Source organism: Labrus bergylta, chromosome 12, assembly GCF_963930695.1.
Source record: "Labrus bergylta chromosome 12, fLabBer1.1, whole genome shotgun sequence".
Taxonomy (NCBI): Eukaryota; Metazoa; Chordata; class Actinopteri; order Labriformes; family Labridae; genus Labrus; species Labrus bergylta.
In genome coordinates this window covers 7,601,321-7,624,707 of record NC_089206.1, presented here as the reverse complement: position 1 = coordinate 7,624,707, position 23,387 = coordinate 7,601,321, and the positions used below count along the sequence as shown (strand labels likewise).

Genomic DNA, 23,387 nt, shown 5'->3' with positions numbered 1-23,387 from the left:
CAGACCATGTGTCTCCACAGAGATGAGGGATAAGAAAGATGGAAAAAAAAATAAAAGCAGGAAAATTAGGTAAAAATTTAAAGAGGATGATGCAGAAAATAGAGTCAGCACCAGACTGGAAGCAGAATGGAATGAAACGTTAGAATTGCCATAACGACGGGTGTGGTACCCTTATTAATAAATGGCGGAAATCTTAATAACAAAATGTATTATTCATAAGGAAATGGAGGTTCAGTTCAGTTCACTATAATGAGCATTTTTGTGAGGTCGCAGCTTGGTAACCTAAGCAGGCCTTGATGTGTGTGTGTGTGTGTGTGTGTGTGTGTGTGTGTGTGTAAGAGAGATACTGCTGATTCAGTAGGGATGGGTGAAGGTGACCCTCGCCTGCTCCTGCCTGCCTGTCTCACCACCTGATATTGATCCCAGTTGTCCAACTCACATCTGACTCAAGGATACATGGATTCATTGCCTTCTTGACAGTTCAAATATGGCACAGTGTAAATTGTAACTCCTCACACTATCATTGATTAGTTATTGATTTGCTACCTCAGTCAGAGTCCAACCACTTAATGGAGGCTTATCCAAACCAAATTGAATCTCAGTGCACACAGACAGTATAGGGCTGTGCATTGGATTAAAATGAGGAAATGCCAACATGTATTGTGATATGGGGGATTGTGATTCATTATATTGCAACATTGTAAGCCGGGCAATATATTGCTTCCTTTGTGACGCTGCCTTTTATAGCCTTTTGTTCTTTGACACTCTCCAATTCAGTTCACAATGTTTTGTTCAAGTTTGAACAAAGATTGTTTAAAGCGTTTCTGTCTATGGTCAGACAAACACACGCACGCACGAACACACACACAACTAAACATCGGGCAAGAATCTTTGCATGTAAACTATTAAATAAAGATCAATGAGAACCTGTAGAGCAATACAAACGATAACACTGCTGTACCCAAGTGTGTAAATGTAATGCTCTGATAAGACTAGAGGTAGTGTTAAGGGATGTTTCCATTTAATTGTTTCTATTACCAATGAAAACTCAGATACCTGGACTTAATTCAGATACCTGGATACCTGAATTAGTTGGTAACACGCTTTAAATACCAGTGCTAGGGAAACATATACTCTGTGTGGCATTATTTTCAACAGCTGTATACTACTAGCCCTGTAAGGCTGTGATAGCTGAAGTGCCTACCTCAGGAAACTGAACAAAACAAACCTTAAACGCCTTAAACTCAAGCTACGCTAACATTAGCTGCAGCACTTCTAGCAACCTCGCCTGACGTCTGTCTGCCAAATGGCATCAAAGAAACCCTGGTATTTGACATTAAAACTTTATATTATCTTAGCTTACATTTAAAAATATAAATTCTTAAAATGAGTGTGACAGTTAAACTCAAATGAGATGCTATAGCTTTGACTAACTGTTGTTTCGTGCTCTAATCGCATGACGGTTTACCTGAAATCAGTTCTTCTACTTGTGATTTAAAGCATCAGTTGTATTGCAGCCATGATATACATTATCAGTGTGCGGGGTTCTGTTTTGGAGAAGAAGAAACACGTCCATTTTTTGGGGGGGTGCTATCAGCTAATTGACGGGCATACTCTTTGACACCAGGTATTGAACTTGGGCTCTATCAGAGGCATTTTTGATATTTCAATACTGATATTTATCAGTATTGGAATAACTCTACTTTAGTTTCAGCACAGAAATGTTGTTGTTATTGTTGTTAACATTTCACATCAGACTCCACATGATTTGTTGAGGACTAAGAATAGAGCAGGGTACAACTGCTGAATCCAAATGCAGTGGCTGGGAGCAAAGGTTTGGACCACAGATGGGAGAAAATGCCTGCGTAGCCCTGCCCTGTCAAGGGTAAACTGCCATGTGCACACACACACACACACACACACACACACACACACAACATGGACCACACACACATGCACACACTGTTTTCACCTCACCTTAAAAAAGCAGCATGAATATGCATGATGCCGAAGGACACAGGAGGTACATAATTAGACAATCAAGTAGTCCCAGCTGACGTGCATTACTATGACAGAGGAGAAATGCACCTCACTTCATCCTCCACTCTGGTTAGCAGTGAGAGCAGAGTCATGTTGGTACCCATACATGTATTTCCACTTACTGTCAGTTCAAACTCGGGCAGAGAATTGACATGAAAAAAAACGACAAACCCAGAATAAAAGGCTTTGCTTAGTTATGGTGTGAGTCAGGTGCTGCTGGGCCCATACATGATGAGAGGAAAACAAACAGTGTGAGGTCCAGAGCAGCATGAGAGCATATGTGCACACTCAAACACACCACATGTCTCTGCTTCTTGTCCCTCCAACAAATTAATGATTCTTAATAATAATAGCATAACCTTGACTTCTTATAGAACGTGGAGCAATGCAAAACATTAAGTCAGGGTCACTATCCATCACTTCAAAAAAAATGGGACACGCCCTAAACAAACAGCTATACACACTCCCAGAGCTGTGGGGCACTCATGCACACTCCTACACATACATGCACACACACACACACACACACACACCTGGCTGGGAACTACACAGTACATTTTGCAAGTCAGAGTATTTTTCATGACAACATGAATACATGTGCAGCAAACATGAAACTCCTGTTTCCTCTTTATTCGTGTGATTTCTGCAGCAGGATATTCATAAATAGATATTTTTTAAAAAGAACACCTACATCTAAAAATAACAATTCATAACAAACTTTTCAAACCTTATAGTAGTTAACATGTGCACAGAAACTCCCTCTCTCTCACACACACACACACACACACACCCACACGCATGACCACCTGCTGTTGACAAAGGTAAACTTCATCTGTCAAAATGACTCGCTTATCCCTAAAATCTGTCACAATCATCACTCTCTTTCACACTCACACTGGCTGAGTAGTTTACATGCACACACACTCTCACCTTCTCTCTTTCAAACACACACACACACACACACACACACACACACACACACACACACACACACACACGCACGCACGCACGCACACACACACTATTTGGTTACACACAACAGACTCTCAAATTTCTCATATTTAGGCAAAATACTGACCTGCCCTGGCGCTGACACACACACATCCTCTTCAAGCAGTTCAGCCTTTCAAAGAGGATCCGTTTGAACGCGTCTATATACATTGACCCGGCTGAGGTTAAACACCAAGCATGCACTTGAATAAATATGTTGTTGTGTGTTTAAAACAACAACAACAACAACAATAAAACAAACCAGGACCCTTATGTGAGATGGTTAAAAAAAAAAAAAAAAAGCAGCGTGGGAATGCAGTGATGAGTATCGTATCCCAGAGAAAGTCAGAGAGAGCCGATGCGCACGGCTGACGGGATATTTGGACAGTGATGCTCTGAGAGCTGAGGGATCTTGTGGAGAGAGAGTAAGAGAGAGGAGAGAGAGAGGGAGAGAGAGAGAGAGAGGGAATAATACACAGACACTCACGTACACACATGCACACACATACAAAGACACACTATCGGGCAAATCTGGCAGCGGACGCTTACAAATGTAGCAGCTGCTGCACTGCTATAGGCAAAACGACGCCGAGGATGGACAAATGGCATAGTCATAACGTCCTGTTTAACTTGGGTAAGGAGTGTGAAGTCTTAGCATGGGCTATTAAACAATAAGTGCTGGACTTGTTTCTTACCTTCATGTTCGCTTTCTCTTCAAATCCTTGCTTCTAGTCCTCGTTTAGCTGGCACTGCTATTAACTTGAATGCAGATGTAGTTTGGTTTAACAATTAAACCGATGCAACAATTAACCCAACAGACAATCGTCTGTGTGTGGCCGAGTAGGTGTCATTGAGCCGCAGTCGCAGTGCAATCAGGGCGCGGAGCGTCAGTTGCCGAAGATTTGATTAGATTAGGATGTATACATGATGAGATGTCCAGGAGAAAGTGTGCTCAGGTTGAGGTTCCTTCTTCCAAAAGGCACTTAAAAAGGAAACAACGAAAGAAGGCACATGGGAAGGTTATCTTGGGAAGTTAAGGAGCACAAAGGGGAGGGAATAAAAGAGTTAAAAGTACCGCCCCTTATTCTTCCCAGTCCTGTACCTGCATCAGCAGCATCACTTTTCGCTTACGAGTTACAACCTGGATTTAAAGGCGTGAGAACCAAATTATCAAGTGAGGTTTTACACAAAAACTGTGTTGTATGCGTATTGTGTTGAGCTGTGATTAATATATTCCGATAACAGTGACAAATCTATTTATAATGCTGCGCGAGTTAGGATAAGTGTAGGTCAATTTAAAACTATCTTCATTGAAGAAAAGTTCTATAAGTAATATGTCAAATCAATACCCTCCCCAATATTAGGTCTGAATTAAAATATCTGTGAAAGGAATATGAATAATAAAATTGTGCAACATGTCAAAAAAAAGAAACGCATGGAGCAGGCATATAAAGTAGAAAATGTAAAAAAAAAAAATATCATAATAGTTGTAAACTCAATTTAATAAGAACTCCACATTTTATTATCGCTCAATTTTTGGTTCATTTCGTGTTATCATCGGTCCAAAAAATGTAAACAATTTAAATAGGCCTACATTTTTATTTATTTATTTATTTATTGTCTTTCTTGCTCCTTCTTTCCAGATGATTATAATCAATTTTATTTGTGTTTCCACCACAAAAATTCGATTAAATCTCATTTCAATCTCGATCCGCTAACCGGTCGTTGGACCTTTAATGTCGACGCATGATGGGAGTTGTGGTAATTCGGAGGGGCTCCATTGATACACCTAAAGCAGAAAGAACTACATCTACCAGAATGCATTTCTCTCACGCTCCGATCAGTTTCAAACAGTAATGGCGTCGCTGGCGAACGATACAGGTGCCCCCAACTCTGTAGCTTCTGGGGAGCCTGGAGAGCGAAAGAACCCGGCTGTGTCGTTTGGTTTCACTAAAACTGTGAGCAAACTAAAACCTCCAACTGGCGACGCCGCGTTTAAGAAAGACGAGAGGGACTACTTGACCGGAATCGACAAAAATGAACTGCAAAGGTAGGCGGCGGGTGCTAATGCTAATTGTTGTAGCATTAGCGGAACTGTTACGTTTCCTTTCAATCAAAGCTCAGCAGTTAAACCCGGAGGATTAACAAGCACATTATTTTTTTTTAGTGATAATGAACATGTGTTGTTATGAATTGTGGGTGTGTGCCGTGTTTATGAATGGAAGTTAAGGTTGTTTCAGCTGTCTCTCTGCTCTGTCCCGCTGCAGCACTAAACCATCCGAGAAGCCCAAAGAGCTCATCATCCCTCTGATCCAGAAGAACCGCTGGCACAAAACAGAGAAAGTGGTCCAGAGCGATGGTGGTGAAGGCAAAACGCAAGAAGCAACCCAGGAAAAGGATTCTGTGGATTCTCAGGCTGTCAAAGAACTCATTGAAGGTGTGAATTTAACATAGATAAAATCTGTATTATCATTGTTAGAAGAGGACACAACGAAACTGTGTGAGCAGCAAATCTTTAACAGCAGTGTTTACAAAGACAACAACAATATATTTGTGGTGATGTGAGAGAGAAGTATGCAAAAAAGTGGCCAGAGAAATTGCTGTTCAGTGAATGAATGATAATAATAATAATAATAATAATAATAATAATAATAAATAAATAGACAGTCGTGGTGACTGAAAGAATATATACAGTTATTATTTTGCAGTGACAGATTAATTAAACAAATATAAATATAGAGATATAGTGCAAGTAAGTGAAGTTATAGTGCAGTGAAAGAGTATATATAGTTATTATTGTGCAGTGACTGGATGAGTAAATAAATAGACAATTACAAAACAGTGAGTTACAAAATTATTAACAAGTAATATTGAACAGTTAGCAGCAGTTAGGTATTTATTGCTCATTGTATTCCTGTCTTGTTGTGGGGGGGGGTTATGGGTTGAGGAGTTTATGAACTGTATGCTCTTCAATAAGACTGCCATTAACTTACTGGAACACAAAGCTCCTCATACATCAATCAGTCTTTATTTGTTATTAATGATAATAATAATAATAATAATAATAATAACAACTTTATTTATATAGCACCTTTTAAAAACACAGGTTTAAGTGCTTTGTCAAACTAAAGAAGAACATTAACAACAGCAAGAACATAACAAATGCAAAATACTAAAAAAATAAATAAATACAATTCAACAGAAAAGAACCCAAAGTGCACGATACCCAACAGACATATATAACCCGACCGTCACAAGAACCATCATAAGAACCCAGGCAACACAAGAACCCAACAACAAGAGCTGAGACCAAGAGGAGCAAAGATTTAAAAATATGTAAGAAACTAAAAGAGCTAAAAGCAAATAAAAAAGAGAGCAGCATTAAGAAGGTAAGAGCAGTAAAATAAATAGAAACGAGTGGTTAAAGGATCAAAAAACCCAAAACTATAATATTAATAAAAATAGAAAGTAAATATAAATATGAAACATTAAATAGACTAAGTAAGATAAGAAATTACCAAGTTAAAACATAAGAGGAGTTAAGATATGAGCATAAATAAAAGAACAGTAAGAAGTAAAAGAAGATAAAACCAGTAAGAAAAGACATTAAACGCCAATTTATAACAAATGTATCTCAATACAGTTCACTGAAGAGCAGACAGAAGACTTGACTCTTTGTTAAACCCAACATCAATCCATCCTGAGCACAGCACGAAGCAACATTGAGCAAAGTCAGAGTGGCAAAGAAACCTTGAGAATAAGCAGGCTCATGTTGAACAGCAGTCTGCTGTGGCTCATACATCTCCACTCCGTTCTGATAGATTCCCGAAGGCAGCTGGAGGAGTGGCAGAATGGCCCTCAGTCGGAGAGAAACCTGAACCTCAGAATCCCACTGTTGATGCAAAACAAAGTGCCAGACGGCTTTGAGGATGGAGACCAAGTGAAGGTGGATCTACGGCCTGAATCTGTGAGTATGGATACAAGTTGTGTGACTGACTGAAATACTCCTTACTATGAAGCAGAGAAGAACATGTTGGGATACACGGTGGCTAGGTTAGAAAAAAAAAACGTTGATCCTTTTAACTTGGTGCACTCGTTTTCAAGTTTATACAGATGATTTTCCCTACCATGCTTAATTGATAACATTTACCATATACTTTGAAAGTGCTAGCTAACTCTGTGTTATTTGCCATCAGTGAAATTCATGTAAAATTATTATCCTTCCTTTATGCTTTCATTTTGACAAGATTTCTAATGTTTGCTGCCTTGCTTGAGGGCATAGGTTTTTTTTTGATAAGGGCCTGGCTCGATGGTGTTTAGTTCTCTGTAATTTCTTTGGAAGATGTCAGACATAAATATCAAATTGAATCTGCTAGAGTGGCATTTCAATGAGCACATAAAAATGCCTGACTGTACAAAGTCTGGTAGACTGGCTACTTTGGCTCAGATTGAAATTTGAGTGTGTGAAAGTGCTGATGGTCAACTGAGCAAGAATAAACACCCGTGTGTGTTCCCAGTTGTGCGCATGCGTATGTTCATGGTACAGTAAGGCCACGGTGGCAGACAGGCGTCTCCCCAGAGACATGCAGGCAACCAATCAGACCTCTTTTCTGTTTCTGTTCATCAGATGCCTCACGTCCCATCACTGTCACCCCGTATCTGCTCTCAGTCACTGTAGATGTGTCTGTCAGAGCAGGAGAGTCAGGGGAAACTGGCTCAGTGTGCCCTCAGCTAATTTTAATGCAGTCTCCTCTGCTCCAGGCTTCCCTCAGAGGAAAGCCTTCAGCAGAGACAGAGCCGAGTCGGGCCACTGCTCAGATGACGGTCTCTGTGGCTGCTGCCTGGTGACTTTATTCAGCCCGGGATGAGTCTTACAGCCTGGAGTCAAAATGCTGAGTAAGACCGGCATCATAAACTGTTTCTCTGTCAGTCGCCTCTGGCAGTTTCTTGTGTTTCCAAACTCAAAGATTACATAAACACCTCATTTAGGCCTGACTCTATTTTTTAATGAAAACCACGGTTTCTGTATGTCATCATCTCTCTTTTTTTGAACACTTTATGCACTTCCTAAACGACAATAACAGTTTTTGTTTTTCAGTCAACAGAGGCAGATTATGAGACTGTTCCGGTTGAGGCTTATGGACTGGCTATGCTTAAAGGGATGGGCTGGAACAAAGAAGAAGGCATTGGCCGTACATTTAAACAGTAAGTAACCAACTGAACCTTTAAAGTTGCTTTATTGCCTTAGTAGTGTAATAAACAAAATGTATGACACAATCTTAAGTTAAAGCTTCCAAAATATGGAGATAAGCTGGTGTTCTTAGGTTTAGCAGGAGACTTCCCCTGTCTGACTGGAGGCATAACATATAAATAACGATGCGGTAATGGCAGAGACTGATGTTATTATGACTGTATATTAATGCTATGTGTAACTGAACATATCTACAATATTAACAAATGAGTGGTAAAGAACTTGATTGCAAGCAGAAAAAGCCAAGGTGAATTTTCCTGAATATAACTTTCTGCGTCAGCTCAACCGAACTTCAGGAAGAATTTTTACTAGGTGGCCTGGTAGGAAAAGATCTGTTTGCATCCTTTCATGCAGCTCAGAGTTTTGTTTGTATGTGAAAACACCAACATAGCAATTAATCAGCCAGTTTAAATCAATTCTAGTAAATGCTACTTACAGCTCTATATTGAAAATAATGAAGTCAATGTTTGATTCAGGAAAAAAATCAATCATAATGTTGTACTCATTAAGTCTTGTAACCCGATTTTAAAATAGAAGACGTTTGTTTATTGATTTAATGCTGTTGTTCCTTGTCTTCTTCAGACATGTGAAGCCGATCGAGAACCAGCTCCGTCCCAAAGGTTTGGGTCTCGGTGCTGATCGTGCAGCGATAAAAGACCTGGAGCCCAGCAGACATCAGCGTCCACCCAAGCCGGGTGAGGAGCGCGTGAAGGAGGAGGAGCTGGTGATGGGTCCAGGCGGCTGTGTGCTGGTGACATCAGGGGCACATAAAGAACTGTACGGCAAGGTAGGGTGGATCTGAAATGTTTCCACACAGTTCACTCCAAAAACTTGACTAAAGTGTCAACCATCTTCCCATTTCATTTCTTTGTGTTTTTCTCTCCAAACGACTTGCCATAACTTTCACTCATGTGCCGCAGATTGAAGGCGTCGATCCAGACAACGCTCGAGTCATGGTGAAGCTGGCTATCGGCAGCAAGACGGTGACGATCAGCCAATATGCTGTTAAACTGGTCGGACGTAAAGAATACGAAAAATACAGCAAAGACCTCAGTGAGTATATCTGAGCAAATGAATAAGAAACGGTTAACTTTTGTAGAAAATGATCTGGATACAACAATGATTTTGAGTTCCATCAAGCCAAATTAATTGATATTTCAGGACTACAGTATGTAGGGGTTGAAAATGTCAAAATTCTGAATTCCATTTTGAAGGTGGAGTCAGTAGAAATGTTCATTGCGGCTTGTAAATTCAAAATGACATTCAAAATCTGCCTTTATCTCTTTGTCTTTTGCAAATTACATAGTTTAAGTTTTTTCCTTTTCTACTATATTCTGACATTCAATAGACCGAACAAATACCAGTTATCCGGTCAACTGTTTCTCCTCATGTCTTCATGTAGGAATGAAAAATGCACAGCCTCTCCTTTTAATTTTAGTAATCTGAGCTGTAATCTCCATAGACTGGAGCACTACCACTCAGAAACATTGTTTGGGTGTTTGCCACTTTCCATTAATGCCATGCTCACCATTTCCCTTTTCCCCCACCAGGTCGCCTGAGTAAAGTCCACAAAGACAAGGAAAGAGAAAAAGAGAAGGAGAGAGAGCGAGAGAAGGAGCAGCAGAGATCGGAGGAGAAAGAGAGGAGAAGCGATGGCAACGAGGGGAAACACAAATCTTCAGAAAGAGATGGCGGAAAAGATGAGAGGAAGAGGAAACACAGAGAATCGAGTCAAGACAGGTACTTGAATGAAAAGACGGCAAAAAACAAATTGCTTTTCTACTCATTTTATTTTGTTTGATTAAATTAGATTTTCTTGTGTTGATTTATGTGGGTGTACGAGTGTTTTCACTGAGTAAATATTGGGGATATTTGTTCTCTTTCTGCTGTAGAGAAAAGCCTCCAGTGAAAGAGGCGAGGCGACCGCCGGCTCCCCCCTCCTGGCTGCAGAGAGACCTGAAAGTTCGCTTTATAGACAAAGCTTTTAAAGGAGGCAGATACTACAACTCAAAGGTACTAATGACCAAACAAAATGCCAAATGATGTAAGCAGCCTTTCTATAGTATGTACGTATGCTTACTGAAGCCTCTCTCAGTCAGGTGCTTCATTCAAGATCCAGCACATGTAAACATGTAAAGGGAATGATTTTCCTCATTATTACACATTTCTACCCCCTTACTATTACAAATACGATTCATTGGATGGAAATATTTGTCTCACTATTTCTGATCAACCATGATATACTGGAACAAGAGCAGTGAAACATGTAGTTATCTCTGTAACATTGACTCGTATCCTTACCTACTGTACTAGAATGATCACAGCTGTTAAGATCAGTCTTGTTTTCTTTAGATGCGTGTGGAGGACGTCCTGACACCAACAACATGTGTGTGTCGAACTGAAGAGGGAAGACTGCTCGACGGTGAGTCATTAGAGCCCTCTCACTTCTTCTTGGTGATAGTTCATTCTTTTTTGGTGTTTTATTTTTAATTATTTCAGAGTTGTAACATTTACAGTTAACATCTTACTGGCTTGGATGTTATATTGAATGGATCATGAAGCCAGGTAGCCATTGATACACCTGCAGAAATGACCCGTGTTATATATCTGCCTCTTAGGATAAAGAAAAACAGAACACATTTTTTTGTGTTAATGTAGGGAATCAACAGAAAATTCCTAGAATCACATATAGCATCTATCTATATAGCAAATATTTGTATTGTATAATTATTATTTTTCTGCCAGTAAGGGCTGCAACTGAGGATTACTTTTAATTTATTTAAATCTACGAATTATTGTATTTATTGGTCGTTAAAAATGGAAGAAAAAATGGAAGCTCAACTTCCAAGAGCACCTCTCTGATGGTAAGGTTAAAAACTCAAAGACACGTTGTTCACGACTGTAAGTCTCAAAGAAAAACAGCAGATGAGTGATGGTGACGTCGGTTATTTTTCTACAGGACTAGTGATCACATTTTGGTAAAAATGTATGTATAATTTTGCAAAGGATGTTAATTGGGTCCCCAGTGCAGACTTTAAGTGCTCTCTCTTTTTTTTGTTTTTTAGAGAACTGGTATGAAGTCAATCTTGAAACACTCTGGGTTGTTGTATCATTAAAAATATATTACCAAGCTCTGCATACAGATAAAAAAGTTACGTTTTAATATCTACTGAATCAGCAGTGAACAGGCCTTTTGAGTCTTGCTCGAAGTGTTCTGTTAAAACATTTTTAAATAACCCCAGTTGTTGTTGTTTGTGGCAGATGTGAAGCAGGACATGCTGGAAACCATGGTCCCAAAAAGTGAAAACGATTCTATAATGGTTGTACTGGGGGAGCACAGAGGACAGGTAAGCAAACCATCATCATTCCTGCAATATGTTTGAACTGGTTTGTACTTTTTCTTATCACAGTCTTTACATCTGTTATCCCAGGTCGGCCGTATTCTCCAACGGGACAAGAACAAGTGCAGAGCGATGGTGCAACTGGACCGACACGATGAGAAAGTGTTCACTCTGGAATATGACTGTATCTGTCACTATGTAGGAGAAACAGATCACTGATCCACTCCTTTCTCACCTTTAGTCAATTATGTTGTCACTTGTTTATCCTGTATGAAACTTTGTTTGTTGTAATATTCAGAATTAATGGATCTCATGAGATTTTAAAACATTGGAATTTTGTAATAAAATGTTAAAAATGTATTTGTACAGATGTTATTACACCAAACAGACAACGAGTTGGGTTGTTAGTTGTTTCAGTCATCTTTGAATTTATTAGCAAATCACATCAGCAAATGGTCCTAACAAAACAAATGTCAATCTTAAGGTCATATAAAAACATATTTACACCTGGACTACATGTTCGAGCAGAGTATGAATGTAATGGTGGTAGAAATGCTCAGGCTCAATTTCTGAAAAGTACAAACACAATGAAAAAAGAACTTGAGAGATGTTCTGTAACCAACAATGAGAAACAAACTGTACAGTTGTTTTATTTGTTTCTGTGGAGCTCTGCTTACTCCTTGGGGATTTGGTTTGCTGCGTTAGCCCGAAGCACAGCTCCTGGACTCGGGTATGGTCGCTGCTGGAACAGAGGCCCCGCTGCTGTGGTGTCTGCACCCGTCTTTGCTTCATTACGCTTGGGCAGGCCAGTTGACCATGTGCCCCTGTGAAGTAAAACAAGTTTGTTTTAAAAAGTGGTTTGGAAGAACACTAATCAGTGTTGTTGGACTAGTTTTACTGTGAGTCTGTGAAACAGCTGTTTTAAAGACGTCTGCAGTTGTAGAGGAGCTTTGTCAATGCAGAGAAGAGAACCCCAGTGATGTCATCAGATTTATCTCTGATACTGACCTACATATTTAATTTATATCCTGCCAGGGCTTTAAGGGTGAAATGATGTGGCTGTACATTAGGCAGGGTTTTATAAAAGATGGATTAAGTTACATCATGGGAATTGTACGAAAGCGCAAGAGTGTTTTTGTGCTTGACCCCTAATGGTGTGGCTTTGTCTGTCACTCTCACCTTTTTGAAATGCTACATTTCATGAGTACCAGTTTGATAAACAGCTGTCTTAATACTGTACCTAGGAGCATCAGAATAGGCACTTGGATCCATTGGGTCCATCTCGTCGTCTTTTCTCCCTACAAGAGAAACATGTATCAGTTAATTTGTTCCAGCATCATCAGTTTGTTCATGATTGTTTTGTGTCATGTACACATTACCTCTTTTGCCCTTGTTGTACGGTGCCATGTCTTCTCTCCTCTGCTTTCTTCTGTCTCTGTCCCTGCCTTCATCCCTCTCTCGGTCCCTTTCCCGTTCCCTGTCCCGCTCTCTTTCCCGTTCCCTGTCTCGTTCCCGCTCTCTGTCTAGCTTCTCAAACTGCCTCTCGATTCTTTCTTCACCTCCCTCTGTTGACAAAATAAAATGAAAGCAACGGTCAGAAATGTAATCTGTGTCAGAAATGTGCCAAACCGAGGTCAGACCGGCAAAGAATTGTGAGCAATGAAAACCAATAGTATATGATTACAGAGTCCCACATTAATGATGAGATCACAATGATCATGATCATCTATAATATACAATACCTCTAATCTTCTTGGCAGGTTTTGTAACCACGGCTGTTGGATCATTTGGTGAAAGCCAGGCCACCAAATCTGTCTCTACATTCCAGTAATAAGGAAGACCACTGTGGAATGAAGAGGGGAGATACAAAAAGAAGTTTAATTTGAATAATAATAACATTTCACTGGTAAAAAGACTTTTCGAATTGATTTGATTATTTAAAAAAAAAAAAACTCAACTGCAATGTTGTTGAGTAAGTAATGAAATTGAGGCATGAGTACAAAAAATACATTTTGACTTATATTTAATGCACTGCTTTAAAAAAAACATAAACATTGATTAGCAGAGAGGCTAGTGTGTCAAGATGAAGTTGAAATATGAAATCTTTCTTTAATTATGACCATATATGATGAATTACAATCTAATAATCCCTTCTACTTAAAAATATGTTCATTGCATGACTTGGTTTCATCCAACAGAGAAAGTCAAGAGTATTTTGAGTCAGATCTGTTCAACTTAAAAAGCATTTCATTCAAACTGTCCTTTTTCCCCACGTCCGTTTTTGTGTAGGGAAAAAAGGAATTTAATTTCCAATGGCACCTTTCAAAATAAAAGTCTTTGTGAGGATACCAACAGGAAGGAGTGAGCTTCTGAAGTTACAGCCTGAATCACATAAGTGACACTTCATATCACAGAGGAACAATGATTTTTCTTGTCATAATATCAATATCATCTAAAAACCCAACCATCGCTAAAACAGTTGAAACGAGCTGCACCAGCGACAGAATGAGTTGAACAGCTGTATTTAACTTGGCTGTGTTTGAAAACCCCTATGTGAAAACGCTAACCATCTCGGAGAGGAAAACAATGTGAGTGAAGAGTGACAACTTAATGAAGAAAAACAAGTAGAAACGTACCAGGCGGGATCAAAGACTTTATACCAGTTTGGTGGTAGACTTTCCAGTCTGGTGGATTCATAATCTACGTTGTTGTCATCGTAATCTTCTGCAATAATCTCCTCATCTACCTCTGGATGGATTGAAGAAAAGAAGAAAAAAAAAAAGTCATTAAAAACAAATGAAACACACAGAAGGATGCTTTTACAGCCCAGGATGTTCTAATTAAGTGTTTTCTGCTACTGTACCTTGTTCTGAAGGTTTAACAATCCCTCTCTTGGCCAAGCGGGCCAGCAGGGCAGCGGGCAGAGGCATCCTGTAACAGAGAGAGAGAGAGATTAAATTATGATGCAACCAGAACTACAAACCTTCATCAGCTGCTTTGGACAGCTGGGAACATGAATACAAAGATAATGTCCTCAATCTATGATCTGTACCAAATTATCCAGATATTCTCAACATTGGAACATGTCATTTACATGTATTTATAGTTGATTGAAAATGAATTTGTGTTGTTGAATTCACGTTGAATCATTTGGGTTCTTATGTTTGAAGAACACGAGGAATGTTGTGACAAAAAAAAACAAAAAACATTTTCATTTATTTCTAATATATTAAAACACGGTCACATGGTTTCTCACAATTTTAAAGGAAAATATAATGTTGGGTTGCAAAAATACAACCAGCATTTTGGGAACATTCCTGCCGACTGCACATCTTTTCAATAAAAACAATTATATGTATTTGCAATTTCCTTGTGGATTTTGTTCATATATAAGAATAAAGATTATAATAAGGTAAGATATACTTTATTCATCCCAGCAGGGAAATGTAGGTGTTCCAGCAGCCAGCATACATACAAACACACAACACAACACATATATACATGCACATCCCACCCATACAAAAAACATGAGCCCACAATACATAAAGGATAAAAAAGTGGTATGGATGGTCCATGTGCATAAGTAGCTGTTACTCATAGATAACAGTACAAAATAGTAGCTCTGCCAGTGCATAGTATGATAGATAAATAAAGAATTATTATAAAAAAAAAGAAGTCAAGTGTGCAAATATACACTTTGATATGTATATATGCAGCTCAGGCTTCTGTCCTTACTTAAATGAGAGTCGTTATAAAGTGCAATTGCAGTAGGTTAAAAAAGTATTTTTAAATCCACAAAAAACACTCTTTTGTTCACACACGAGATTGTGTAAGGGATGCATGTTATTGTCCATGATGTTCAACAGTTTCTGTATCATCCTTCTCCCCAGCACAGAGCCAGCCCTCCTAATCAGCTTGTTAAGCTTTTTTAGAGTCACAAGCCCCTGAAGCTGCTGCCCCAACACACGGCTGCAAAGAATACGGCACTTGCCACAACAGCCTGATAAAACATGGACAACATAATGTAGTAATGTACATGTATTTATTTCCTTCCTTCCTTGTCTATTACTAGTTTGCTGTGTGCATCAGATGTAAGTCTTTTGCAAAATAAAAAGATTCTCTAATTCTGAAATACATTTTCTGCGTTCACATTTATCTTTGCATCTTCAGCTGCTGGTTTCTAAAACCACAATGGAGATTAAAACAGAAACTTAATTTGAATTTGTGAAAAACTATGTAACTTACATATATACAGCAACATTAAGACATTAGATTCATTTCCTTCTACAGTGACGAACATCAGAGCGACAAACAAAAACACAAACAAAGATGTGGAGAGGAGGAAACGACGTCAGTAAGAATTCAAAGTGGAATTATTTAAACAGAAAGCAAATAAAGCAAAATCATCCTAAAACCTGAAGAGTGAATGATCTGGTTTTATGTGTGGATAAAAGCTTCAGAGACTAATGTTGGGTCTTTCTGCATGCCTCAGAAGCTACCTTGATACTTCAAAATCATCAGGTTTGAATCGCCTTTACCTTTTTGTAAAAAAAAATAGCACCAAATGGATTTAGAAATCATCCTCTGATTTTACAATGAAACATGTATTTCCAGAAAACTGCACCGCTCGCTCGGCTCCTCCAACGGAAGCAACAAAGAGACACCTGAGTGCTTCATTAATACAACAAAACTACACAAACACATTAAACAAAACACTAAACACTTCATTCACGATCGAAATCAAGTCGAAGTTACCTGTATTTTTGAACGAAATCGCCCCTCTGAACCGTCGAGTACAGTGAACGATGCGACCACCCCCAAAACAAGCACACGGCGCGCAGGGTGATGACGTCGCACTCTTCTCCTTACTGACGACAACAAACATGGAGGAATATGCCCGTGAACCTTGGTAAGACTAGTTTGAAATGTTTTGTTTTGCCTTTCGCTGTTATTGCTACACGTTTAATCTCCGAAACTGTTTAGTTTTCTTCATGTCGTGTGTAAGCTGTTTTGAGAGCAAATAGATACATTCTGAGAGAGTCGGTAACCTTGTGCTGCGTGTTTTTAATAAGAGCTGAATGTGTTGTAAACTCTTAATCCTTATTCACAGATGTTTCTCATACAAGTGTACAGCCCACCTTCTCTACAGTAATGTCAACTTCTTATATATATATATTTTTTGCATTCATTTATTTTTATTTGAAAAATATAACAACAAAAAAACCCACATAAAAAATTAAAATTAAAATAAAAAATAAAAAACCCACGCACACACAAACCCAAAACAAAACAGACCAAAACACACATCACCAATGACATAACCATGATTCAGTTTTTTGCAACCAAAATAATGTTTACGTACATCCCCTTTTCATTCATTATATATTTTATTAAATTAAGACATCATATGAGATATTCTTGCTTTTTAATAAATATATAATGTGACTTCAAACTGTTTCATTGCATACTACAGTTTAACATGCTACACTGGACTGTATTGTTCTGTACAATATGATAATGTTTTATTTCAGTTTGTGTGCTGTTAAAGTGTACACTATATACCAGGGCAAGGCAAGGCAAGTTTATTTATGTCGCACATTTCAACAACAAGGCAATTCAAAGTGCTTCACGCAAGACATCAAAAGCATCCTGACAGAGGAACGAAAAGAAACATTAAAAAATAATAATAATTCAAATGAAATTAATTGAAATAAATAAAGTAAAAATATAAAAAGAGTTACAGTGCAGAGTGAAAATTTAAAATCTTATTAAAATTGTTTTCGTAAAGGCAGCTGTAAACAGGCGTGTCTTCAACCTCGATTTAAAAGAGCTGAGAGTTTCAGCAGACCTGCAGTTTTTTGTGGGAGTTTGATCCAGATATAAGGAGCATAGAAACTGAACGCTGCTTCTCCATGTTTCGTTCCGACTCTGGGGACAGAGAGCAGACCTGTCCCAGATGACCTGAGCGGTCTGGATGGTTTGTAATTAATCAGGAGGTCACTAATGTATTTTGGCCCTAAACCTTTAAGCGCTTTATTAACCAGCAACAGGATTTTAAAGTCTATTCTCTGACAGACTGGGAGCCAGTGTAAAGACCTCAGAACTGGACTGATGTGATCCATTTTCTTGGTTTTGGTGAGGACTCTAGCAGCAGCGTTCTGGATCAGCTGCAGTTGTCTGACTGATGTTTTGGGCAGACCTGTAAAGACACTGTTACAGTAATCAAGACGACTGAAGATAAAAGCATGGACAAGTTTTTCCAGGTCCTGCTGGGACATAAGTCTTCTAATTCTTGATATGTTCTTCAAGTGATAGTCGGCTTACTTTGTAATTCTCTTAATGTGGCTTTTAAAATTGAGGTCTGAGTCCATCACTACGCCCAGATTTCTTGCCTGGTCTGTTGTTTTAAGTCTTACTGACTGAAGCTGATTGCTGACTCTTAGTCGCTCCTCCTTTGCTCCAAAAACAACAACCTCAGTTTTGTCTTTGTTTAGCTGGAGAACATTTTTGCACATCCACTCATTGATTTGCTCTATGCATTTACCCAGTGCTTTTACGGGACCATTGATTGTCTGGCGACATTGTAATATATATTTGTGCGTCGTCTGCGTAGTTATGATAACTTATTTTATTGTTTTTTATAATCTGAGCTAGTGGGAGCATGTAGAGGTTAAACAGAAGAGGCCCCAGGATGGAACCTTGGGGAACTCCACAAGTAATTTTTGTTTGCTCAGGGGTCATAACATCAACAACATCTGTACAAGGGCCAGCTTTTTCTTTACACTGTGGGGGCCAGACTTTAAAATATACTCGTACACATGCAGACAGCTGTCAAGCTCGATGTGAAGCGTTGGTGTCAGAGAGGAAATGTCATTTCTCCCATTAACCTAATGCAAGTATTTCAGCCTTGTGATTTTATTTTTTATGTTTATTTTTATTTTTTTGATATATTCTGGGGGCCAGATGGGAAGTTTTGAGGGGCTGATTGTGACCCACGGGCCGCCAGTCGATGATCACTGCTATATACTATAAATTTCACTTCTGTTGCTATATTTAAACACAAACACTAAGCTTCATTCATTAATCATGTTACCTGTTACTGTGCTAAATGTTTTGTACATATATTTAACTTGCAAAGTGCTGCTTTTTATCACATCATGATCACTGTTACTTTGGATTTGTCTGTAAGGCTTCCTGTGTGGTTTCTTTATTCACTGTGGCTCTTCTTCGACTTTGGTTTTTCTCTGATATCTGTTATTAATAGCCCTAATTTGATGCATCTTTTTGTGTGTTTTTCCACATTCTCCAACAGTATTTTGTTGTACTGTTACAGTGACAATAAAGATATCTTAACTTCATTAATCAGCACAGAGTGTGTGTGGTTACGTCATGTGTGTCTTTAAATGATGACATACATGTTACTCCACTAAGCGTAAGTCACTTTGGGGTACTTCATACTTTATACTGTCTTTACATTTTCTTTCTTTCTCTCTCTCTTTTTGGTGCATGGCTTCAGTCCCTGGAGGATAGTCGATGACTGTGGAGGGGCGTTCACCATGGGTACAATCGGAGGAGGGGTGTTCCAGGCCATCAAGGGCTTTCGTAATGCCCCTGCAGTGAGTGCACCATGTAATGATCATCATAACTTCCTTAAGCCTATGTGTTGGGGTTTTCAAACACAGATTTAAACAGTGCTCTCATGTTTCAGGGTGTGAGACACCGACTCAGAGGAAGCGCAAACGCAGTGAGAATACGAGCCCCACAGATCGGAGGTGAGGAGGAACTTTCCTCTCATGAAATCTTAATGTGCTTATGGCGATTGTTAGAGATAAACTGTTTAATTTCCTGTAGATATTTAATGATTTACCAAAATGCTTTGCTTTAAAGAGCCCAATTATTATAACCTTTTTTTTCATTCATCATGATCATTGTAATCCAGTCTTGCAAACAAATGAGTTTGTGTTTTGTGGTCTTGCAGGTAGTTTTGCTATATGGGGGGGCCTCTTCTCCACTATTGATTGTGGTTTAGTCCGTCTCAGAGGGAAAGAGGATCCTTGGAACTCCATATCAAGCGGAGCACTGACTGGAGCAATCCTAGCAGCGCGCAGTAAGAGGAAGCTAGTGTTGTACCCCTTCTGTGTCACTTACCACATCAAATGTATTCAATGAAATCTGTGTTGTCCTTCAGGTGGGCCGTTAACCATGGTGGGCTCTGCCATGATGGGAGGAATACTGCTCGCTCTCATTGAAGGATTTGGAATCCTCCTAACCAGATATACAGCGCAGCAGTTTCAGAACCGTGAGTGATGCTGAAAATGTTCTTTTATGTTTATAAATCATTTTGATATCAGCAAAGGATCACAGACATTTATCACCTCTACCACCCACCCACCCCCCTGTGTTTCAGTATGTTTTATCTCACAGTTTTGTTTTCTCATCAGCACCTCTACTGATCTCATTCTCACCTCTCATCGTGCCATTTTTAGCAAAAAAAAAAAACAAATCTGTAAAAACAACTGCATGCTACCTGTCTACCACCAAACAGCTGACAAGTTACTAACTGTCCCCGGTCAACATAGTGAAACAATGAACAGATATCATCCTCAGGGTAAGGTGAAGACTGAAGCAGAGTTAAGAGGAAGCAACTGAATGTCTCAGTATTTTATACGTGCTCGAAAATTAGCTTTATTAAATTAAAAGAAGCTAATGTGTCCAGCCATCTGCAGCTATTAGAGGTGTGGAAACATATAAATATAATTCAGTCTTTCATATTGATCTTTTATACAGATATTCTCATTGTAACTAAAAATCTACTCATGCAAAAAAACAATTAACCATCAATTAATGACACACTTTTTGCAAAGTCTAGTCTAGTGCTGCAGCTAAAGAAACATCTTTAATATTGATGGAGTCAACGTACGTGTTTTGTTTTTGTTAATACTGTAAAAAAAAGATAAAAAGAAAGAAAAAAAAAAAAAAAGAGCCCTCCAGCACGAATGTTCTGAATTGAAAAAATGTTTAAAAATAGTGTTGAACATCTAAGTTGAAAAGATGTGAATATAACATGTCATTGTGTCGTTATCTTTCTCTGTTAGAGGTTTAGGCATCTCTGGTGGCAGACATTTTGAATGGCTGCTGTATAAAAAGCACAGATGTTACTGAATACATCGAATTCATTCAGTCCAGCCACATGCATCGTACCAGAAATCGATTAATTTATTTATTTTGTTTAATAAAAATATTTATACTCTTTACTAATCCCTGAGGGAAATTCTGGTTTCCACTCTGTTAATGAGAGACATGCTACTCACACACAAAGGCCTGAAATACAAACATGCACCAACAGGACCTGTGGACATGCATTAGTGCAGAGGTGTCAGAGCGGGGCCTCTACACAGGGAGCGCCTTGCTCAAGGGCATCTCAGTAGTCTGCAGTACTCGGGACGGGACCTGGCGTCTGTCCAGCAGCCAGACCAACTTCTATACTGTATTTATCCGCACTGGGACTTGAACTGGACTGAGCTACTGCCACCCATTACATTAAAAAAAAGTATTATTTTCACCAGTGCTTTTGCTTTTTAATAATGCAAAATGTCTTCTGCCGATAAAGGTTTCTTCTGTTTTATGTAGAAAATCACTCAATTGAATACATGAATGAGTTACATCAAGAAGGTTGATTGAGCAGTCTGAATTGCCATAGAACCTCAAATGTATTGTGTCTTCTTTCTGGTTTCTCCAGCTATCCCCTTTGCAGAGGATCAGTTACCTCCTAAGGATGGTGGTCAGCAGCAGCAGCAGCAATGAGGGGAGAGGGGGCAGTTTGTGTAGAGGGCAGCATGGACTGAGGCCAGACGGGAGGACACCAGACACCACAGCAGGTATCAGGAGGAACAGGAGGTGAAGACACGGGTCCTGTTTGTGGTGTCACACTTGCACTATGTGAATTAACCTCAGGGGCAAATAATTGTGTGTTTTAGTTATTTATGAAGTGAATGTTTTTATGTCAATAAGGATCCTTACACACTTCATTTTTGCACCTTCAGGATCTCATACTACATTTATTTTAATGTTACCCTTAGATCATGTTCATGTTAAAGAAAGGTGGTGTTTATATTGTTCAACTTGAAGCACTATAAATTGGGTGATGGGACTAGCTACCAAGCTTAGAAACCTACCATCACTACCACGTGACCCATTTGGGTTGAATATGCAATCCTGAAATGTATACATAAAATAAATTAGATTATTTAGCGTTTAAAACATCTAACTATAAAAGGATATTTTGAGACATTGTGGGATTTGCTTATGTGAGTTAGATGAGAAGCCAGATTTGCACAAAGACTAAGATAAGGGGGGATAGTTGGCCTAGATCTTACCAAAGAAAATGAATCTCTTGATGTTTAGTTTGTGTGTGTTTTTACCAAAAGTTTAGGCTACAACTTCTTGGCTAAACATTTAACTTCTATCTTATCAGAAAGGAGAAAGCAGGTATTTTACAAGTTTGCAAATTATCAGTATTCCTTAAAGTATGCACATATAAAGTAGTGAAGCTTGACTTTAAAAATATTTATGATTTTCATGTTCTTTATTTGAATAAATGTCTGTTTGGTCTCTAGTGTTGATTGAGCCAATGGCTCACTGATGAAAAGTTCTATATATGAAGGTTTATAAAGTAGGAACTGGTGGTGACATTCCTTAGATGAAGAACCTTCCTCTCACTTGAGTCTGAAATAGATTTTGTGTGTCTTTGATCTATGCAGGCTTCTTAAGTTCACCGTTATTCTGGCTAAAAGAAATCAAAGAAGAAAACTAATGACTTCTAACAATGAAACTTCTAAGTTCTGATCCAAAGAAGAAAAACAAATTTGACATTTAGATGAGATCCAAACAATCGTAAAAGAAAAGCAACTCCTAGCGAGTAAAAACCTGAGTTAGCTGCCGTTCACTCTCTTTACCACGAAAGAAAAGAAAAGAGATCTGCAAAAGGATCACACTCATCTGAAACATAAGCTGTGATTTTACAGCATAATGTTGTCCAGTGAAAGTTTCACCATGGAGAGAAGGAGTTTGAGAATATGTTTTTAAGTCATCTGTGTCCATCAGATGTGACAATCAACACAAAAAAATGCATCTGTAAAAAACAAACCCATTCTATTCTTAGTTTGCGTTATCTTTTGATGAGATATTTCCTTCTCCTGAAGCTCTTGAGTTATTTTGTATCATTAGTATTTGTGTTTATATTCAAAGGATGAGCTTTGATTCTGTCTTTTATGCAACGCTGCAAAAATGTGGAGGAGTTAAGAGCTGAATTACTTTCACAGTTTAGGTTGTTAGTTGTATTGTACCCACTGTCACTTTGATTTCTGCATCAAGCAACAGAGCACTTTTTAACTTTATCGCTTTACTTTTTAAAAATAGTTTCATCTTCATAGCAGAGCGATGATACAATCTGAGCCCATCTTTTTCTGTGTCTTTGGCTGTATGGAAATAATTTGTTATTTATTTATTGTCTTAATGTATTTATCTTGCAAAAGTCCTTAAAAACAATAAAAGTTAAAAAAAATTCTTAAAGACACGGGATGGTGTTTTTTTTTAATTTATTTTCATGGGGGGCCCCCAAGATGTTTAATCCAATTCAAACTTTATCACAGAATCAAGGTCCAGAAAAAAGATAGTCAAAAGCACAATACACCACAAAACCTGGACTATAATGTAGCATGACATGTTACTCCCTGTGAAAGCACGCCCCCTGCCGCCTCTCATGC

At 38.6% G+C, this 23,387-nt stretch overlaps 4 protein-coding genes across 4 annotated transcripts in view; 2 read left to right on the top strand and 2 right to left on the bottom strand.

The window, feature by feature from the left end:
* LOC109986882 (membrane-associated guanylate kinase, WW and PDZ domain-containing protein 3) overlaps positions 1 to 3,378 on the bottom strand; it is a 48,404-nt gene extending 45,026 nt beyond the window's left edge. The window contains exon 1 of the mRNA XM_065961573.1: positions 3,119 to 3,378. Within this exon, the coding sequence (XP_065817645.1) occupies positions 3,119 to 3,201 (83 nt within the window). The 5' untranslated portion in view covers positions 3,202 to 3,378. The remainder of the gene's footprint in view (positions 1 to 3,118) is intronic.
* A 1,480-nt stretch (positions 3,379 to 4,858) lies between these two features.
* Positions 4,859 to 11,980, top strand: gpkow (G patch domain and KOW motifs). The gene is made up of 11 exons (XM_020637087.3): positions 4,859 to 5,080; positions 5,298 to 5,467; positions 6,852 to 6,997; positions 8,129 to 8,235; positions 8,864 to 9,068; positions 9,202 to 9,334; positions 9,832 to 10,021; positions 10,174 to 10,294; positions 10,634 to 10,703; positions 11,543 to 11,628; positions 11,713 to 11,980. Exons 1-11 carry the CDS (start codon positions 4,887 to 4,889, stop codon positions 11,839 to 11,841), a joined length of 1,551 nt encoding a protein of 516 aa, XP_020492743.1. The 5' UTR covers positions 4,859 to 4,886; the 3' UTR covers positions 11,842 to 11,980.
* A 38-nt stretch (positions 11,981 to 12,018) lies between these two features.
* Positions 12,019 to 16,511, bottom strand: pqbp1 (polyglutamine binding protein 1). Its single transcript, XM_020637098.3, has 7 exons — positions 16,378 to 16,511; positions 14,486 to 14,553; positions 14,259 to 14,370; positions 13,365 to 13,465; positions 13,002 to 13,187; positions 12,863 to 12,920; positions 12,019 to 12,446 (listed from the first exon to the last, which is right to left on the bottom strand). Exons 2-7 carry the CDS (start codon positions 14,550 to 14,552, stop codon positions 12,296 to 12,298), a joined length of 675 nt encoding a protein of 224 aa, XP_020492754.1. The 5' UTR covers position 14,553; positions 16,378 to 16,511; the 3' UTR covers positions 12,019 to 12,295.
* timm17b (translocase of inner mitochondrial membrane 17 homolog B (yeast)) lies at positions 16,413 to 23,193 on the top strand. The gene is made up of 6 exons (XM_020637111.3): positions 16,413 to 16,531; positions 19,139 to 19,238; positions 19,331 to 19,394; positions 19,601 to 19,729; positions 19,811 to 19,921; positions 21,362 to 23,193. Exons 1-6 carry the CDS (start codon positions 16,428 to 16,430, stop codon positions 21,424 to 21,426), a joined length of 573 nt encoding a protein of 190 aa, XP_020492767.2. The 5' UTR covers positions 16,413 to 16,427; the 3' UTR covers positions 21,427 to 23,193.
* The last annotated feature ends 194 nt before the right edge of the window (positions 23,194 to 23,387 follow it).

What these genes read in the sequence shown, in the direction of transcription:
- gpkow (XM_020637087.3), top strand. Translation starts at nt 4,887, where the DNA reads ATGGCGTCGCTGGCGAACGATACAGGTGCCCCCAACTCTGTAGCTTCT. An exon ending in GACAAAAATGAACTGCAAAG is followed by an intron (nt 5,081 to 5,297) that starts GTAGGCGGCGGG and finishes GTCCCGCTGCAG; the next exon opens with CACTAAACCATCCGAGAAGC. An exon ending in AAAATACAGCAAAGACCTCA is followed by an intron (nt 9,335 to 9,831) that starts GTGAGTATATCT and finishes TTCCCCCACCAG; the next exon opens with GTCGCCTGAGTAAAGTCCAC.
- pqbp1 (XM_020637098.3), bottom strand. Translation starts at nt 14,552, where the DNA reads ATGCCTCTGCCCGCTGCCCTGCTGGCCCGCTTGGCCAAGAGAGGGATT. An exon ending in AAAGTCTTTGATCCCGCCTG is followed by an intron (nt 13,466 to 14,258) that starts GTACGTTTCTAC and finishes TTCATTCCACAG; the next exon opens with TGGTCTTCCTTATTACTGGA. An exon ending in GTACAACAAGGGCAAAAGAG is followed by an intron (nt 12,921 to 13,001) that starts GTAATGTGTACA and finishes TTTCTCTTGTAG; the next exon opens with GGAGAAAAGACGACGAGATG.
- timm17b (XM_020637111.3), top strand. Translation starts at nt 16,428, where the DNA reads ATGCGACCACCCCCAAAACAAGCACACGGCGCGCAGGGTGATGACGTC. An exon ending in GAATATGCCCGTGAACCTTG is followed by an intron (nt 16,532 to 19,138) that starts GTAAGACTAGTT and finishes GCATGGCTTCAG; the next exon opens with TCCCTGGAGGATAGTCGATG. An exon ending in AGCGCAGCAGTTTCAGAACC is followed by an intron (nt 19,922 to 21,361) that starts GTGAGTGATGCT and finishes TGGTTTCTCCAG; the next exon opens with CTATCCCCTTTGCAGAGGAT.